Here is a 19,512-nt window from a genome sequence, read left to right as displayed (position 1 = left end):
GGTCTTGATTATAACGTAAACTGACAGGCTACAGGATTGTGTTGAATTTGAAGAGAATTGGCCGTCAAGGATCTGTAAAATAGACTTCGCCTCCATTATTTTAAATCTGGCACCAAGAAGATCTCAAGGTGTCCAGCAACAGTGATATTAATAGGAAAAACACTACTCCCGCTGAAGTATTCTTACAGTCAGCAAATCAAAAACATGAAAATAATAAGCCTTTTGTTTTTAATATTAAAATTTCACAGATTGCAAAATAAACAACTGGGACTTACATTTATGGAAGCTAAAAAGTATCATAAATATCACATTTAGTTTCTTAGAAGTTTATCTTGATGAAGAACTCTGATATCCAACAGGAATTCTTCAGGGCCATTAAGACTGTTTAGTAGTAAAAATAAACCTTTTATGTGGTCAATATTGTGGAGGTGGCTATCATCACAAGTTCTTGTAAATAATATTTACAAAGCTCTGGCTGTCTGGCTGGCAAAAGCACAGCAGAGATTAGAAGCAAAGTGCTGCATGGTCAGGCAACACTGTCATTTCATCTAAACAGGTGTTTGAACAAACTTCAAACTTGATGGTCTCAAGTCCTCTTTACTTGCTAGGTGAAAATGGTTGTGTTAGAATGCAGATGCTCAGCTTACAAATGGATTCTGACCAACTATAGCAAATGGGAAATCAAGTTTAAAGTTCACACTGGTGTATCAAGCAGTGATTCAACATCAAAATGAAGGAACACACCCTGCACCTATTTTATGTTAGGCACTGAGCGTGTTCAATGAAGTCAGTACATACCACAAGTGTAGGTTTCTTTTCCCCCACCCATGACAGTATTTGAATTTGTGGCAAGAGCTGATTGTCGGGAGGCAAGATTTAACATGCTGATAAGTTGAAAACCTATGTTTGACTGCATATGTTGCCCCAGTCTATGACAGTTATTTTTAAATCAACCAGTGCAGGTAATATCAGGGCAGGCGGTACTTGATCCCAGGCACTCTGGTTCAGATGTTGGGACACTACCATAGTGTCACACCTTTATTTCGTTGAATATTGTCTCAATTCTTCAAGGCTCTTCACTTTATCCATGCGTCTCTCAAATTCCTTCCTACAGTCTTGTCGCAGACACCTTACCTCCTCAATGGAACAATTTAAAGTGGAACTTAAATCCTCTTCAGTCCTTTTGAGAATTTCCTGAAGAAGGAGGCATATTAGTGAGCCTGTAAATTGACAACGTTTTAAAATTCTAAATGTTAGATGAATCAATTAACTGCATCGATAAGGCACGGCAGCAAGGCTGCAATTTACTGACTTCTTCTTAAAAACTGAGGACTTGATATGGAAGGGAGGCATAAAATAATTACATTACCATCCAAGTAACCTCCTCAGCCTGTATTTATCCAAGACTCAAGCTTCCACTCACTCACTCCCTGTCTAAAGTAGGGCAGGAGAGCTCTGCTCCAAAAATCAGGAAAGTACAGAAGTATGCCCGTGCTGACTCTTTGAAAGAGCTGTTCATTTTAGTCCCATATCTCAGCCTTCCCAGTACATGTCTACAAAGACAAAGGTAATGGCTGTTTTTGTGAAAAACTGGCAGCAAAAAAACCCCAAAATACAGCAATACCAAATAAATCATTTCAGATTATTCAATAATTGGTTCTAACTGAAATCAAAAACTGGTTTCTAGACTTTAATTTGGCCACAGTTGAGATTAATATAACTTGCCAAAAATAAATCAACTATCTAAGCAAACCTTGGAAAGGTGGTGGTAAAGGTCAAAGTATGCTACCAAGGAAATTTCATGTACCTGTAGCTCCTGATTCGACAAGCTGAGCTCTGGGCTGGGCTTCTGCCTGAGAACTTCAATTGTGTGTTTATTCTGCCAGAAAGTTTCACTGGCCGTCAGATTTGAACCGTCCACTTCAACAGTTTCTTTAGCAGGTTCTGAATCTAGGGGAGATTCAAGATCTATATTTTTATAGCTGCAATGGAATCACAAGGTTTTGAATACATTAATAGAAACAATCTTTTGAGAAACAGTTTCACCCTGCAGGTCTGTACTGTGGGCTAGAATTTCTGCTCAGCAACACTATAGTACATCGAGCACTTGTTTATAGTCTGATTGGGTCAGATTGAAAAGGAGATTGGCTACTGTCTTTCTGATCCCACTGTCAGCTTACATGAAGAAACATGCAGATATAAATTTCTCCTTCATAGATTTAACTTCCTTAAGCTAGCTTTTGGATTTGAATAATGCCAGTCTCCAAATAAGGCCACAATTAAACTCGCTTTTACAGAATTCAAATCTCAAAATCTGCCATGGTGGAATTTGAAAGCATGTTGGATCAGTGGTGGCAGTTCCTTCATAGAAGTATTGAGCACTGCCCACAGCTTTCTCAAATGCATAGATGAATCTCATGTCACAGAAGACTCCCAAGTATAAACCTACATCCCAAATACCCAAAGGCTGTGACCTCATGCTATATATTTAGCATTCAGCAGTAACAAAGAGTTTTGTCATTATATATATTCAGGTGTAGGCGAAATACCTGCTCCAATTCAGATAGTTAACTTAGCACTGGTCAAGCAAACTCTCACACCAGATTACATCAAATGGCAAATTATATCAAAGTTGACTAGCATATCTCAAGAATGTGGTAAACAAACAAATTTATAATATAGATATAACTTTGGAAGAATTTGTTACACATTCATCATATCATCAGACTAACCTTCATTTTCTATTTGAAAGGCTTTTCGGTACAGTTTTAATATTTCCTTTGCTTCCCGTTGCTCCTCTCTGTTGTCAAGTGCACGTTGAAGGGAGGCTTGTATTGCTTCTGTTCCTTTTAAAGTTTCACCCAGCTCCTTTGCCAGCTCAGCTGATGGAACATCTATTAGTGTCTATCAAATAAAGGTACATTGAAAGCTACTGAATTTTTAAATTGACCTTCTTACAATTCAGGGATAAAAGGTAGAAGCAATTGGATTACAAGTTGACTTAATTCCTGTCCCATTTTTTAGTAACAAATCCTAACAGTGTCTCCAAAGAAATGCAACTGTCTTCAAATGGACTTGAAGAGTTTTACAAAATAATTCCAAAAAGGAACCGGATTTTCTTGTGGATTCAACTGCAATTGGAACCAGACTAATCACTAATCTTGAGAAGGATCACAAGAGACATATTTAAAATTCAATTAATTTTCTACACACATTTGTAAACAGAAACTCATTGATAATGGCTTCCCAGGTGGTGTGAAGAGATTTTCCTACCTCAACAAAAACCTGAAACTGTACAGTTAACTGTTGTGAAAATTAGAACCATAGAAACCCTACAGTGTGGAAGCAGGTCATTCAGCCCATCAAGTCCACACCAACCCTCTGAAAAACATCCCACTGCCTCTACCCTACTTCTGTAATCCTACGTTTCTCATGGCTAATCCATCTAACCTGCAAGTCTTTGGGCTGTGGAGGAAATTGGAGCACCCGGAGGAACCCCACAACAGACACTGGGATAATGTGCAAACTCCACACAGCTGGTTGGCAGAGGCTGGAATCGAACCCAGGTCCCAGATGCTGTGATGCAGCAGTTTTTAACCACTTACCCAGCATGTTGCCCTGAGGTAATTAAAATGTTCATTACCTTGGGTAAGCAATGAGTGAGTTTGCGCTTCTGACCTGGGTTAATCTAATAACTAATATGGAAGAATGATTTGATAGTTTGAGATAAGTGATTTCTAAATTTTAAGCTGTATAAAAGGCTGCATTCACTGACACAGAGGAGCATGTGCAGCATACTCTCTGGAGATGCTTGTGTATGCACTAGTGATCGAGATTTAATGAAGTGCAGCTTTATCACGGCTGGCCACTAACATGAAAAAGGCTGCACCCACAATCGCTTTCAGTAACTTGACATTTTAAACTTCTTTTGTATTTTGGCTGGTTTCTTACTTTTGGATGTGAATATAACTGAACACAAAGTAAGCCCCCTGCCCTAGTCTGTTTGCTTCCCCTGATCCCCTCTGGCCCCATTCAATTCATGTTTCAAGCATGTGTTTTGTGTGCACGTGCACAGTGCAGACTTTTGAGCATGACATAATGAGAGCCTGAAACTGTGTGAAAGCATGTTGCTGTGTAAACTAGTCCAGTGATGTTACTACAAGACCACTATCTCCCCATTGTACTGAACTTTGTACTCTGTAGTAAATCTATTGAGCAACAACCCCTTTTGCTGTTACCTGGAGATCCGATTCAGACATTGTAATAATTCTGGCAAGATTTTGTCTCAGTTGTTTAGCAAGAACTCTCCAATCACTAGACTGCTCCGGATAATCCACAGAGTCTACAGATCCAACACCATCAATATCATCATTCATTCTTGTATCCGAGTCGTTCTTGAATTCTGCAGGCACAGAAGAAGGTTTTCGTTGTCATATCATTTGACAAAGTAAATATTAAATGAGCAACATGAGAGACAGCACTAAAAACCTACTCATGGTGGACAATAACTTTTCTTTTGCTGTGGAACAGAGTGAGGTTGTAATAGTTACTATATAAAAGGAGCGTCAAAAGGAGGCTGGACAAGTTGCTGATGGCATCTTGTGGATGGTTCAGATAGCTGGCAATTGTGCTTCACTGGTAGAGACACTGACTGCTTTAAATGATGGATAGGGTACAGAACAAGTAGAATGCTTTTCTTGGATGGTGTCAAAGTTCTTCAGTGTTGCTAGAACTGCACTCAGGTGAGGAAATCAGAAATTAAGTTATCATAAAATTTTAGGCTGTGACCTCTCATGGCCACAGTATTTCCGTTTCAGTTGAATTTCTGGTCAATGTAAAACCAAGGATGGTGATTGTAGGGAATTCAGCGATGGCAATGCTAGTGAATGTCACGGGGAAGTGGTCATATTCTCTCTTCTAGGAGATGGTCATTGCCTGTACTGGTGTAAATGTTACATTAACACTTAGTATCCCAAGTCTGTATATTCAAAAAACAAAACATGCTGAAGCTGGAAATCAGAACCAAACAGAATCCTGGAGAAACTCAGCAAGCCTCGCAGCATGTGGGGAGACAGGAACAGAATTAGTGTATGAAGTCCGATATGAATCTTCTTCAGAATTATTACATTTTCTGATTAAACCTAAATATTATCCAGATAATGCTGCATGCAAAGGACTTATGAATGGCACTGAATATTATGCAACCATTAGCAAACATCTCCATTTCTGACTTTCTGTCAGAGTAAAAGCCTCTGATAAAGCAGCTGAAGATGGTTGAACCATTGACACCACCCTAAATAACTCCAGCAATGTTCTTGAACTGAAATGCCAAATGGTATTAGAAACAGAAACCACAATCACTTCCCTCAACACTAATGTGGTAATGTAATATTTACATCATCTCTGAAATTCAGCTGTTTTGTCCATGTTTTGGCAAGGCTTTTAAAAAGGTCTGAAACTGAGTGGCTTGGACAGAAACCAAACTCAAGCACTGATGAGCAGGTTGCTGCTGTGCAGGAGCCCTTTGATAGCATTGTTGATGACATCTTTCACCATTATGCTGATGATTGAGAATTGACTGATGAGACTACAATTGGTCAGGTTAAATTTATCCTGCTTTTTTTTTCCCCAAGTGGACAACTCATATTTGGACAATTGTCCACGTGGCCGGGTAGGTGCTAGTGCTGTAAATGCATTGGAACAGCTTGCCCACTGGTATCTCTAGTCTTACAGCCAGGATGTTAGGCGGGGCACACCGCTTTTGTTTATCTAATGCTTTTAAGTGCTTCTAAATATTGGTTGAAAATAAATTAACACTTCAGGAGGCAGCTGAAATGGATCATTCACTTGGCACTCTGGCTGAAGATGACTGTAAATGTTTCAGGTTCTTCTTTTTCAACAATGTGTTGGGTTCTGCCATAATTGAAGATTGGGCATTTGTGAAACTTAATTCTCTAGTTAGGTGTCCACCATCATTCACGAGGAAATTTTAATTGGATCCATTCATTGAGAGTTTATTTAGCTATCTATAGCATGTTGTTTCCACATTATATCATGTAAGCAAGCCTTCATTGTAGGCTCAAGTTGGCATCTTGTTTTCAGGCATGCCTAGCTTCTGTTATGTTCTTCTATATTTTCATTAAAATAGGGTTGCTCCACTGGCTTGATGATAATTGTTATATGAGAGAAATGCCTGACCAAGTTACAGATTGCAGTTCAATATGATCAATAGATTGCAGAATGGGAAAGTGGAGGTGCCAGTTTGCGACTAGTGGCAGAAATCCCACCAGAAACATGTGGGGTTTCATAACTTTCTGAGCCTCCTTCCCACCACTTGCTGGACAATTTACACATTAACAGTGTTCACAATAAACTCATTATTACTCTTGCAGAAAATTCTGTGGAAAGTTCAAGTCCTTTACAAATTTGAGATACTACATGTCCATAATTAACACAATCATTCAGCTGTTCCCTAAAGAGCAACTTACCAACATTAGCAGGAGTCCATTCCTGACTGGAGTCAAGGATCATGAATTTTGTGTTTTCTGGCAGGTACTTGAAATAGTCTTCATCATCAACAACTGTTCCATCATCTTCAAGCACAACTGTAAATGTTTGTCGTGCATCACTCTTGCCCAGACATAGTTTTTCTTTTCCTGAACAAAAAAAAACAATAAACACAAGTTAGGGGATAGCTAAGCTTTCAGGACATTTTACTAACTAAAAACACACACTTAAGGTATTGTGGCTGTGGGTATGTTCGCCGAGCTGGGAAGTTGATTTGCAGACATTTCATCCCTTGTCTAGGTGATGTCTTCAGTGCTTTGGATCCCCCTGTGTAAGCGCTGGTGCTGCTGTACTGTCTCTTCTGAAATTTATTTATGATTTGGAGATGCCAGTGTTGGACTGGGGTGTATAACGTTAAAAATCACAACACCAGGTTATAGTCCAATAGGTTTAATTGGAAGCATTAGCTTTCAGAGCACTACTCCTTCATCAGGTGGTTTATTTGGTTCAGTTTCTGCTGCTTCCAGTTGTTCATTGTAGTGGCCGATATATTGGGTCTAGGTCAATGTGCTTGTTGATGGAGTCCGTGGCTGACTGCTATGCTACAGCCACAGGGACATAAAAACCACAGACTTCCTGGCTGCACTAGAATGTACGCTCAGAACTAACCAAAGAGACACAGCAAACAAACAGTCAGACAAACAATTGTACTCTTACTAACAAAGAAAAGACAAATGAACAACCTCGACACCAAAGAGAGAGAAGCCATAAAAACACAAAAAACGACAAGAACCTAATCATAGTAGCAGCAGTCAAGGGCACGGCCTATCAGGGGTAGGGTGGGGGTCAGGGCCTATCAGGGGAGGGGGTAGGGGGTGGTTGTCTGGGCCTATCGGGGGTGGGGGCCAGGGCCTATCGGGGGAGGGAGTTGGGGTGGGGGTCAGGGCCTATCAGGGAGGGGGTGGGGGTCAGGGCCTATCAGGGAGGGGGTGGGGGTCAGGGCCTATCAGGGGTGGGGTAGGGAGGGGGTCAGGGCCTATCGGGGAGGGGGTGGGGATCAGGGTCTATCAGGGGTGGGGGTAGGGAGGGGGTCTGGGCCTATCGGGGGAGGGGGTGGGGGTGGTTGTCTGGGCCTATCGGGGGAGGGGGTAGGGGTGGGGGGTCTGGGCCTATCAGGGAGGGGGTGGGGGTCAGGGCCTATCGGGGAGGGGGTGGGGATCAGGGCCTATCAGGGAGGGGGTGGGGGTCAGGGCCTATCGGGGAGGGGGTGGGGGTCAGGGCCTATCAGGGGTGGGGGTAGGGAGGGGGTCAGGGCCTATTGGGGGAGGGGGTAGGGGTGGGGGGGGTCAGGGCCTATTGGGGGAGGGGGTTGGGGTGGGGGTTCTGGGCCTGTCGGAGAGGGGGTGGGGGGCCGGGAGCCAGGGCCTATATGGGAGGTGATGGGGGCCGGGGCCGATCGGGGAGGGGGTGGTGGTTGGCTGGGCCTTCTGACCAGAGTTACCTTTGGTAACCAGCTCTTGCAAAGACTTCACGACGACGCCAAACGTCTGAAGGCGGCTGGAGTCACAGATTTTACATAAAAACCTCCTCCTTCCCGGATCCATGGCGGTTCCTACACCTACTGTGTCTTCCAGAACTCTCCAATGGTACCGAAAGACGCTGAGAAGTGATTATAAAAACCACGATCCCTCACTCCCAGTTGTTGTTGTAGGGGACTGAGCCGTTATCGCGCATGCGCTCCAGGCCGACTCTATTTCTGTCTGAATCAACGAGGGAGAAATATAATTATATTCACCACCCTCTGATTGCCGGAAATTTAAAAACAAATGAAAGTTCAATACCAGAAAAAAATAATAAAGAGTCGGTCTTAGCGCGATCATGGCAATCGACGTTTCGGGCATAAACCCTTGGGCTTATGCCCGAAACGTCGATTCTCCTGCTCCCTGGATGCTGCCTGACCTGCTGCGCTTTTCCAGCAACACATTTTCAGCTCTCATCTCCAGCATCTGCAGTCCTCACTTTCTCTCTTAGCGCGATCATGCCAATCCTCAGCAGAAACTACAACTCCCATAATGCACCACTTCACGTCGTTGTATCAATTTTCTATATTTTCTGAATCTAAGCTGCAATTTTATACCGGATTAGGATTTTAGAAATCGACACCATCATTCTTTTTTTTATTAAAATAATGTGTTTGTCACTGCTGTTGGTGGTCGAAGGGATCTACGATCGATATTATCGCCTTGGGGGACGGGTGGTCGTGCTGTGATCGATTGCTCGGGTCTATAAAGATGGCGTCGTTTGAGCAGGCGGAGCCGCGACAGGTGAGGGGCCTCGGGGCAGTCCAGCCCCCAATATACCCCGTCCCCTTAACCTCACCTCCAAGATACCCCCAACCCTGTTCTCCTCACATACACCCACTGACCCCCACCAACCCACTCCCTCACACACCAATTCACCCCTCCCCCCCTCGTCAGCTCACTGTGTCCCTACACACATCCCTTTTCCGCAAACTCTCCCACAACACCTCCCCAACATCCCCCTTTCCCGCGCCATCCCCTTTCCCCTACTGTCTGTGCCCTGAGACACCCTCTCCCACACCCCACTCATCCTCACCCCATACACGAAAGTCCTCCCTCTCCCGCCTACTCCCATACCCACCTCACCTGCACCCTCACTGACCCACACATTCTCTTGCCTCACAATCCCTTTTCCCTCCCTCAAATCAATTTCTTCACCCGTCTCACCCTCACATTCCCTTCCCACCCACCTTGCCCACTCTCACCCTCTCCATATTTCCTTAACCTGAACTCAACCTCAGCCCCTCCCCCTGCCCCCTGTCATCCTCCCTCACACTCTCATTCCCCACTGGCAGCTCACCCTCACCACTCCTTCTCCCTCCTTTCCCTGCTCATCCACTCACCCCCTCCACCCTCTCCCCATACTCGCCCTCTCCAATCCTTCTCACCCCCCCACAGTGCCCTCTTCTCTTCCTCTGCCCTCTCTGTGCATATTGTCTTCCTCAACCCTTCCATGCCACCTCATCATTTCATGTGCCCCTCTTCCTCATTCCCCATCATATATGCTCTCTCCTCATCATCCTCTTCTGTCCCTTCTCCCCATTCTCCTTCCCTCCTTCCCTTACTTTCTTCCCTCTTCTGTTTTTCTGTTTGTAATTGACACCCTTTGCTTGTACATCCTTCCTTTCCTCCATTACCATTTGAGAATTTGATCCAAATCATTGGATTATTTTTGTTCACTATCAGAAACGTCAGTAACCTAGATATTGTAATCGCTTTTCTCTTGTAGAGATACTGTTAGATGAGTGTGCTGTCCAATATATTAGAAAGGGGCAATCGTATTATTTTCTTTTAGTTTATTTTTGTCTATGTAGCATTTATTATGCTTCATTTCATTTCTGTCTCAGTGCTAATAGAGGATTACAAGGTACATGAATGAATTTATTAGATATGATTTTATTTGGCTTGAAATTTGTTTTTCCCAATTTGATAAATACATGAGATAAATATGAGATACCATGTAATGCTCAATATTTTTGAGAACTTACTCTCAGTCTCTAATGCCCATCTTTTCGTGTATGTTTTAGATTTTTGATATTTGTTATGATGGTAATTATGAATTTATTTATATGCTTTTCATGTTTTTTCCAGCAGATTTATTATTCATTTTGCATCTCTGCTGTTTCAGTCTGGATGTGGCCATGTGTTGCTCAGTGCCCGTAGTATCTACCTAAGTTGAACTGCACTGTTGCTCAAAAAAGTGTTTGCTTGCTTACTTACAAGAACAAAAAATATTGGGGAACTTGGGTAAAACTGGAGGACGTGGGGAAGATTCAGCAGGTCTGATAGTTACTGACCAAGCTCTCAATTTCTAATCTTTAGTTGTGGTGAAAGGTTGTTGAACTGAGTGGACAAAGAATCCAAGTTAATCACAGATTCTAAAATCAAAATTGCTGGAAAAGCTGAACAGGTCTGGCAGCATTTGTGGAGAGAAATCCGAGTTAACATTTCGGGTCAACTGACCTGAGGAAGTGCCACTCGACCCGAAACGTTAACCATGATTTCTCTCCACAAATGCTACCAGACCTGTTGAGCTTTACAGCGATTTCTACCTTTGTTTCTGATTTTTTAAACCAACGATGCTGCTCGACCTGTTTAACATTCCACTTTTTTTATTTCCTGAGTTTGTGTGCAAGGCTATGAGGTATGTGGGATTAGTTCAGTTGTTTTAGCAGCAAGCCAGCATTGCCTTCCTGTGCTGTAGTCATTCTGTGATTGATTGATTGATTGTGTGTGTTAGTGTTACAAACTATAAGTATGTTTCATCCTCTGGGTCAAATAATGATTATAATTTTCTTCGGCTCAGACTTCCCAGTTTTGCAAATTAACTTGCACCATTTGATCAAATTTGCTTGTAAGTAGTTTCCTGGATAATTTTTATATACTCTAAGCAGTCATTTTTACAAAGTAATCATATGCAATTCCTAAATAAAACAAAGTACTGGAGAAACTCAAAAGGTCTGGAAGCATCTGTGGAGAGAGAAACAGGGTCCAGTATAACTCTTCTTTTGGACTCTTCCTCTGTCCACAGATTCTGTCAGACGCTCTGAGTTTCTCCAGCCCTTTGTGTTTTTCAGATTTCCAGCATCTGCAGTATTTTGCACTTTTGAGAAATTCCTCCTTTGGTGTTGCAAACAAAGTAGAATTATTTGAGTGCTGTACTTTTTGTTGGTGTCTGTTTAGGGGAGGAGAAAATTGTATTTTGGAAAATTTGGGTATAAATTGTTCTAATCGCTTAAAATTCAGCATTCTTGCATTTGTCCTGAAGAGAACAAGACATCAGATTTTGGTAAGATGTCTCCTTTTCAGTAAGCTTCAAGATCTGTACCACCAAGCAACTGTTCAATTCAGCAAGTTATTTCAGGAAATTATATTTTTCAATGAATTTTGCTGTTCCCTTGGTGGCCAATTGTCACCAGAATGGTGTATTTAATTCTGAAATGTGAATGTTAAGAGGTGGTTGGTTTTCTATGTTGCTTTCTTTGTGGTATTTCATATTCCTTTTTTATTCGGGTGGTTTAGATTGAATATGGATTTCACTCAATCTAGTCATATGTGCAACTTGAGTGATTCTGATTTATTAGTAATTTCTGATATATTCTGTGATGATACCTCTGGGGTTGTCTCGTTTTGTATACAACAGCCATAGAATTGTAAAGTACAGAAGCAGGCTGTTGGGCCAAACCTGTCCGTGCCAGCCAGGTTTCCTGAACTGAACTTGTCCACTTTGGCCCATATCCCTCTAAACCTTTCTTATCCATGTACCTGTCCAAATGTCTTTTAAGTGTTGTAATTGTACCCACCTCTATCACTTCCTCTGGTAGCTTGTTCCATATACACACCACCCTCTCGTGCGGAAAAATGTGCCCCTCAGGTACCTTTTTTAAATCTTGCCCCTGTCACCTTAAACCTATGGACTCTAGTTTTGGACTCTCCTACCTGCACAGAAAGACCTTGACTATTCATTTTATCTATACTCATTATTTTATAAACCTCTGCAATGTCACCCCTCAGCTCCCTGTGCTTCAGTGGAAAAAAGTCCTGGCCTATTCAGCCTCTACTTATAACTCAAACCTTTTCAGTCTCAGTAACATCCTTCTAAATCTTTTTTTTTTGCAATCTTTTCAGTTTAATAATATCCATCTTATAGCAGGGTGTCTCTGCCTATTGTGCCTTGGCCTAGAAAATCCATTAGCTGCAGGGACCATCCTGTCTCTATTTTAAGCAAGGTATTATTAGCCTTGATATAGATCAGTCACTGAATAAATAATCTATTTTAAAACAGCTGTATTCCTTTTTGTTTGAAGATCTTTTTGTACATAACATGCACTATACAAGGCATTATAAAATTAGTATGGAATCTAGGGCTATATATAAATACATTTAAGGATTCACCTCAAAAGGTGATTCGACATGAGAAATCTACAGGAAATCAGGTCTTCTCTCTTTGAATATCTCGCCCTAATTTGTTACAGGAGATGAGAGGATGTTAGTTATCTTCCCACAGCACAATATGAATACATTCCTGTGATTTCTGCTGCATTTATTAGTAGTATATCAAGGTCTCCTTGACCTGATAGTGTGTGAATCGTTTTTGAGACCAATGAAGCTCTTGAGACAACTTGCATTACCTGACATTATATGGAACATACATCATTTTCAATTTCACCCATATTGCTCCTTGTGTGAGCGCCACATTCTCAGGATAAAGAAGCTCTTACTGAATTTGTAATAGATTTTTTTATTTATTTATAGCTCTGATTTATTTGTCTTCCAAGATGTGGAAACATAATCTACACTAGGAGATCTCCTCTTCATCATAGGTCCCTATCATATTACCCCCGCAGTCTTCTCTTCGAGTGGACAGTCCCCATCAGTTCAATCTTTCCTGCTTCATTTAAACCAATGTTCTTGTATCAGTCTTGTAGCTACTCTTTGCATCTTCTCTATGTATTCCTTTCACGTAAGGAGACCAGGATTTGGAGGAGGTTGTGTTGCACTGGTATTATCACTGGATTAGTAATCTGGTACCCTAGGCTAAAGTTCTGGCGATATAGTTTAATTCCTACCATGACAGATGTTGATGTTTGAGATCATTCTGAAATTAAGAGTCTAATGGTGACCATGTAACCATTATCAATTATCATATAAAAAAAATCTGGTTTACTAATGTCCATAAGACATAGGAGTGAAAGTAAGGCCATTTGGCCCATTGAGTTCACTTCACCATTCAATCATGGCTGATTCAATGCCAAAGTGGCAATTCAATGCCACTTGCCCGCACTACCGTGCTGTACATCTCTATGACTCTATGACTGCATGACTCTCCATGTATCCCTTGATACTGAACAAGATTAAGAATTTATCAATCTCTGCCTTGAAGACATTTAACATTCTGGCCTTCACTGCGCTCCATGGCAATGAATTCCACAAGCTCACCACTCTCTGGCTGAAGAAGTCTCTCCTTGTTTCCGTTCTAAGTTGACCCCCTCTAATTCTAAGGATGTGCCCACAGGTCCTAATCTCCCTGCCTAATGGAAACAAATTCCCAGCGTCCACCCTTTCTAAGCCATGCATAATCTTGTAAGTTTCTATTAGATCTCCCCTCAACCTTCTAAACTCTAATGAATACAGTCCCAGGATCCTCCGCCGTTCAGCGTGTGTTAGGCCTACCATTCCAGGGATCATCCGTGTGAATCTCCACTGAACACGCTCCAGTACCTGTATGCCCTTCCTGAGGTATGGAGCCCAAAACTTGACACAGTATTCTAAATGGGGCCTAACCAGAGCTTTATAAAGTCTCAGTAGCACGTCACTGTTTTTACATTCTAACCCTCTTGAGTTAAATGACAACATTACATTTGCTTTCTTAACCACGGACTCAACCTGCAAGTCAACCTTTAGAGAATCCTGGACTAGCACTCCCAGATCCCTTTGTACTTTGGCTTTATGAATTTTCTCACTGTTTATAAAATAGTCCACGCCTGTATTCTTTTTTCTGAATGCATTTGATCACATTGAATTTCATCAGCCATTTCCTGGACCACTCTCCAAAACTTCTAAATCTTTCTGCAGCCTCCCCACCTCCTCAGAACTACCTGCCTGTCTGCCTAACTTTGTATCATTGGCGAACTTTGCCAGAATGTCCCCAGTCCCTTCATCCAGATCATTAATATATAAAGTAAATAGCTGAGGTCCCACACTGAACCCTGCGGGACACCACTTGTTACTAGCTACCATTCCGAAAAAGAACCTTTTATCTCAACTATCAGGCTGTCTGACCGAAGGCAATCCTCAATCCATGCCAGTAGTTCACCTCAAACACTATGGGCCCTCAGCAGCCTCCCGTGAGGCACCTTATCAAAGACCTTTTGAAAATCTAGGTAGATAACGTCCACTGGGTTTCCCTTGTCTAACCTACTTGTTACGTCTTCAAAGAATTCTAACAGGATTGTCAGGCATGACCTCTCCTTACTAAATCAATGCTGACTCATTCTAATCCGACCCTGCACTTCCAAGAATTTAGAAATCTTATCATTAACGGTGGATTCTAGAATTTTATCTACAATCAAGGTTAGGCTAATCGGCCGATAATTTTCCATCTTTTGTCTTGATCCTTTCTTGAACAAGGGGGTGACAACAGCGATTTTCCAATTATCTGGGACTTTCAAAAATCACTGGAATCAAAGAAAGATTACAACCAACGCCTCCGCTATTTCTTCAGCCCCCTCCCTCAGAACTCTAGGATGTAGCCCATTGGGACCAGAATACTTATCAATTTTTAGACCTTTTAGCTTTTCTAACACTTTCTCTTTTGTAATGGTTATCATACTCAACTCTGCCCCTTGACTCTCCTTAATTGTTGGGATATTACTCATGTCTTCCACTGTGAAGACTGACGCAAAATATTTATTAAGTTCTTCAGCTATTTCCTTATCTTCCATCACTAGCCTTCCTGCATCAGTTTGGAGCAGCCCAATTTCTACTTTTGCCTCTTATTTATTTCTTATGTATTGGAAGAAACTTTTACTATCATCTCTAATATTACTGGCTAGCTTTCCTTCATATTTGATCCTTCAGGGAAGGAAATCTGCAGCTTTTACCCTGTCTAGACTGCATGTGACTCCAGACCCATTGCAGTGTGGTTACCTCTTAACTGTCTTTTGGTTTGCTGTGCTCTTTTCAATCAGTTTGAGGGTCAATTTGGCATGGGCAACAAATGGCCTTGTCACCAATGCCCTCATTTCAGGCATTTAAAAATAAGTGGTCTATCAAAGATCCACAAAGCCTTTTGAAATATGCATTCCATTGTACAAAGAAAATGCTTCAAAGTGTTACAATCCCCCAGAGACTGATTTCTTTAAAACAAAATTCAAACTTCCAGTTAATGGCTGGAAGAATGACCAGCTTTCATTGTTGAATTTGTTTGACTATAATAAAACAGACCAACAGTACTGTTGACTAAACACTACTTTTGTAGGCAAATTATACTTGCATGTGAACTGGGAGGTGGAGTAGGTTATTCATCCTCTTGAACCCACTGCGTTTTTCAATAAGATCAGTGATCTCATTGCAACCTCAGCTGAGTCCCTGCCTACCTCCAATAACTGATTCCCGTGCTTAACAAGAATCTAGCTACTTCTGCCTTAATACTGAAGGACTCTGCTTCTACCATCCTGTAGGAAGAGAGTTCCAAAGATTTCTGACTAATGAAAAATAATGGACTAATCTCTGTTTTAAAAGGATGATCCCTGATATTTAAACAATGATTCCTAGTTCTAGATTCTTTTAGAAGAGGAAACCTCCTCTCTGCATCTGCCCTGAAGTGACACCTTAGACCTTCACATCAGCTCTTGCTCTTCTAAATGTTATCTCCTGATATGATATGAAGGGATGCCTGAGACTTAATGGAATGAGGAAGCAGATTAGATTAGATTCCCTACAGTGTGGAAACAGGCCCTTCGGCCCAACAAATCCACACCGACCCTCTGAAGAATAACCCACCCACATCAATTTCCCTCTGACTAATCCACCTAACACTATGGGCAATTTAGCATGGCCAATTCACCTGGTCTGCGCACCTTTGGATTGTGGGAGGAACCCCACGCAGACACTGGGAGACTGTGCAAACTCCCCACAGATAGTCGCCTGACAGATGATGGATTTTTTTTTAAAAAAGTGAACAGGATGTGAGTTGGTTGTATAAATATGGGGAGCTAGTAAGCAGTGTGTTGCAAATTAGTAAACATTTTATCTTTGACTGTATAATGCTAAACTATCACATATAAAAAGCTAGCCTGTCCAACCTTTCATCATAAGACAACTCCCTCATTGCACGTATTAGTCTGGTAAACTTCAACACATTTATATCCTTTCTTAAATAGGATGACACGTACTATACACAGAAGTCAAAATGCAATCTCACTGGTGCCCTGTGTAACTGAAGCATTTTTTTTGTGTTCAATTCCCCTTGTAATAAACAATAACATTGTTAGTTTTCTGAATTACTTAAAACTATAAAACAAAATGTTGCACTCTTTCCTTAAACACCCAAAAAAATCAGAGCTGTACATTACACTGTCTTTTAAGTAGACCTTCAGTTTTCTTGGAGCAAGTTGAAAATTATTCTTCTCAGCTTACTTCACATCTCCTTTCTTAGAAATCTTTCACAGTGAGTTTTCCCCCAAAATTATTTTCTTTTAGCACAAGCTAAGTGAATCTTCTGGCCTCATTTTTACTTATCATATACTTAATCTTTCTAATATGAATGTGAGCTCCCACCTATACTTCTGCATGGTGAATTCTACAGTTTTTGGTCTCTAACTCCTCTTTACAGCCTTAATCCTGGCAGACTAACTTATGAGACCTTCAAGGATATCTTAGAAATTGTATGCCTTTCAAAGCTCATTTCCATGGCAACATAAATAATATGGGCCTTGTATTTAAGTAAAAATGCTTTTATCTATCTTTGAGACTCCAATTCTCTCTCATCTTGGAAGTAAATGGACATTTTAAAGTGAAGCTGTTTGCAGCCTAACGTTCTCCATACTCGTCAAGGACACTGAAGTCTTTCAGGCTAGCTACAGTTTGCACAATGGCTGCTGTTAAATCCCAAGTGAAAGCACCTGACACTTCCTTCCTAGTAAAACTAGTCTGGCATTTCCTTGCTGTGAGGCAGGTTTCAGAACAAATCAGATGAAACCCTCTTTGTGTCATTTCTGCCAAGAGATTGCCCAAAACACAACATTCTTATAAACTTTATTGGACCAAAATACTCTCTAAATCTCTCCTTGGAGCATGGTGCCATTGACCTTGATGTCTGGTGTGAGCTTGTTACCGAATTACTGAGTCTGGTGACATTAATGAGTCTGCTCATTAAGCTGCATTATGCTTTATAACGCAATACCTTAACGATGAGGCAGAGAAAAGAAGAAAGCAACCCTGCATGGGCCATGGCCCATGGCCCAGTGCTTCATGCAATGTTCTGACCCAAGTTCTTAAAGATCTGTGGATCAACAGTCAACCTGTTCAGTCACATGAAGTCAGGCATTGAAAACCTGATCCTGGACATGTCATCTTCAAATTAAGGAACAATTGTCAATGATAACTTTAACACCCCTTTTCTACTTTTCCAGCACAGTGCCTTTTTAAAATAACACTATTATCCTACATTGCGACTTGTGATTTGTGTACCTGTACATCAGATCCAGCTCATTTATATAATTACCTCCAAAGAGGAGGTGGCTCCCTGGTCTTTCAATTTTTCACCCTTTCACAATTATGTTGAAATTAATTTGATAGTTGAATGGATAGTAAAGGTGTTCCCTGCAAAACTTGATTTAAAAAAAACCTTGACCTAAAATGAGCCACAGCAGAAAGAACTACTTTGCTTTATTCGATATGATAAGAGAGGCTGGTGTATAAATGGGAACACTGCAGCAGTAATGGATTTATGCTGGAAGACATTATAACTGCTCCTTGGATGCTGCCTGAACTGCTGTGCTCTTCCAGCACCACTAATCCAGAATCTGGTTTCCAGCATCTGCAGTCATTGTTTTTACCTAACTTCACCTTTGTCAAGTCTGCTCAAAATCTACATGTGCTTTTCCACAGATCATTATACTGTCCAGTGAGGCAGGCCTCAACTTTAAGGAATCAAGTCCAGTCTTACAAATTAGAGCAGTTGGGGCTGCATACAGCGCAGTGTCAAACATTGATCTTGCAGGTTGGAAGGATAATCCAATTGCAGGATTGTGAGAGCAAATTCATGCACAAGTGGGTCAACATAGTCACCTCATTCCTAGGGCAAAGAGCAGGGAAATGTTAGCTCTTGCAACACTGAAAACCATATGCATCCGTGCCAGACCACACACAAAACTTGTTGAGAGGGGACAAGTTTATTTTTGCTGTTAGATGTGCAGGATAGACCAAAGTCCACTGTGTTGCTGGTGATAATTTGAAGCTGATAGGTTAGTCTGTGGTTTAAGAGAAAAAATAAATGTTTTATGACAGATGAGGGAAGAGGGCTGATGATGTGTTTCGGCTGTTGAGAGGCTGGGCGTGGAGTTTTAACTTTTAACCTCAAAGGTTTTGAAAATTGAATTGTCAGTTCGATTAAGGAAAAAGACAAGCAATTATAAAGCCACACCTTTCACATTTTGGGAATCTCAGTACTTGAATATCAATTAATTTGTTTTGAAGTACAATCTGTAGACAGATATGACCACTTGTATATGCATAACAAGTAAGAGGCTCAACAAAAAAGCTTCTACCTTGCAGAGTCCACTCGTTGTGGAACTGGTTTGACAGAGGTCAAGGTTTGTATCTTAACAGCTACAGTTTGGACAGCCTACTTGTAATGAACCCGATTCTACAAAGCTGACTACCTTAAATTTAAAGTACCTTTTTGCTAAAAATGTGATATCCAACGAAACACTTAATAGTTTTCCCGCATCTTTTCACTGAATTTTAGAAGTTCATTGAAAGGCCCCTCTTCTTTGTAAATAGAAATAATGAGCGCGCACACAGTGTGTTTCAACTCAAAAACCAGTGACAGCCATTCTGATTTGCTTTTTAGGGCAATGCCTTGAATGATCAGAGTCAATATGTCTCGTTTAAAACTTAAAGCATGATCATTAAATGTCATTTGTCATTAAACTGGTGCACTCTCCATGATAATGCATCTACCAATCAAGTGCCAATCAACCAGTACTCTCCTCTTACAATTATCTTTCATTTGATATTTTTTATGAACTGTCCTGATTACAGAGCAAGACAAACCTTTGCTGAAATGTCTTTTTTTTCCAGAAATACTCTATTTAACATCTGTTGTGCTAGCATACTTACTTGCACTGCTTTAATGTTTCTGTTTCTGACTGAATTTAAGTTTAAAGAAGTTTATAAGTAAACTGTAAAATTTGATTCA

At 41.1% G+C, this 19,512-nt stretch overlaps 2 protein-coding genes across 5 annotated transcripts in view; one reads left to right on the top strand and one right to left on the bottom strand.

Moving 5' to 3' along the window:
* Window positions 1-211: 211 nt before the first annotated feature.
* On the bottom strand, window positions 212-8,261 carry dffa (DNA fragmentation factor, alpha polypeptide). The gene is made up of 6 exons (XM_087980264.1): window positions 8,009-8,261; window positions 6,489-6,656; window positions 4,239-4,402; window positions 2,733-2,904; window positions 1,808-1,950; window positions 212-1,194 (listed from the first exon to the last, which is right to left on the bottom strand). The coding sequence occupies exons 1-6, from the start codon at window positions 8,109-8,111 to the stop codon at window positions 1,039-1,041; spliced, it is 906 nt and encodes a 301-aa protein (XP_087836390.1). The 5' UTR covers window positions 8,112-8,261; the 3' UTR covers window positions 212-1,038.
* Window positions 8,262-8,512: 251 nt separating this feature from the next.
* The window catches only part of pex14 (peroxisomal biogenesis factor 14), a 254,740-nt gene continuing 243,740 nt past the window's right edge, over window positions 8,513-19,512 (top strand). Inside the window, exon 1 of one of the 4 annotated variants that reach the window (XM_087980262.1) lies at window positions 8,513-8,831. In XM_087980262.1, the coding sequence (XP_087836388.1) occupies window positions 8,799-8,831 (33 nt within the window). In that variant the 5' untranslated portion in view covers window positions 8,513-8,798. Of the gene's footprint in view, window positions 8,832-9,593; window positions 9,955-19,512 lie in introns of those variants that run through there. The other 3 variants (XM_087980263.1, XM_043676241.2, XM_043676240.2) reach the window with 3 other exon arrangements.

Source organism: Chiloscyllium plagiosum, unplaced genomic scaffold (genome assembly GCF_037043375.1).
Source record: "Chiloscyllium plagiosum isolate Xiang-an unplaced genomic scaffold, Cpla_swu_hap1 HiC_scaffold_37, whole genome shotgun sequence".
NCBI classification, from domain to species: Eukaryota; Metazoa; Chordata; class Chondrichthyes; order Orectolobiformes; family Hemiscylliidae; genus Chiloscyllium; species Chiloscyllium plagiosum.
Note: the sequence above shows the minus strand (reverse complement) of the source record. Positions and strands in the feature narration are given on the sequence as shown.

What these genes read in the sequence shown, in the direction of transcription:
- dffa (XM_087980264.1), bottom strand. Translation starts at nt 8,111, where the DNA reads ATGGATCCGGGAAGGAGGAGGTTTTTATGTAAAATCTGTGACTCCAGC. An exon ending in GCAAGAGCTGGTTACCAAAG is followed by an intron (nt 6,657 to 8,008) that starts GTAACTCTGGTC and finishes TTTTTTGTTCAG; the next exon opens with GAAAAGAAAAACTATGTCTG. An exon ending in CTTTCAAATAGAAAATGAAG is followed by an intron (nt 1,951 to 2,732) that starts GTTAGTCTGATG and finishes AATCTCCCCTAG; the next exon opens with ATTCAGAACCTGCTAAAGAA.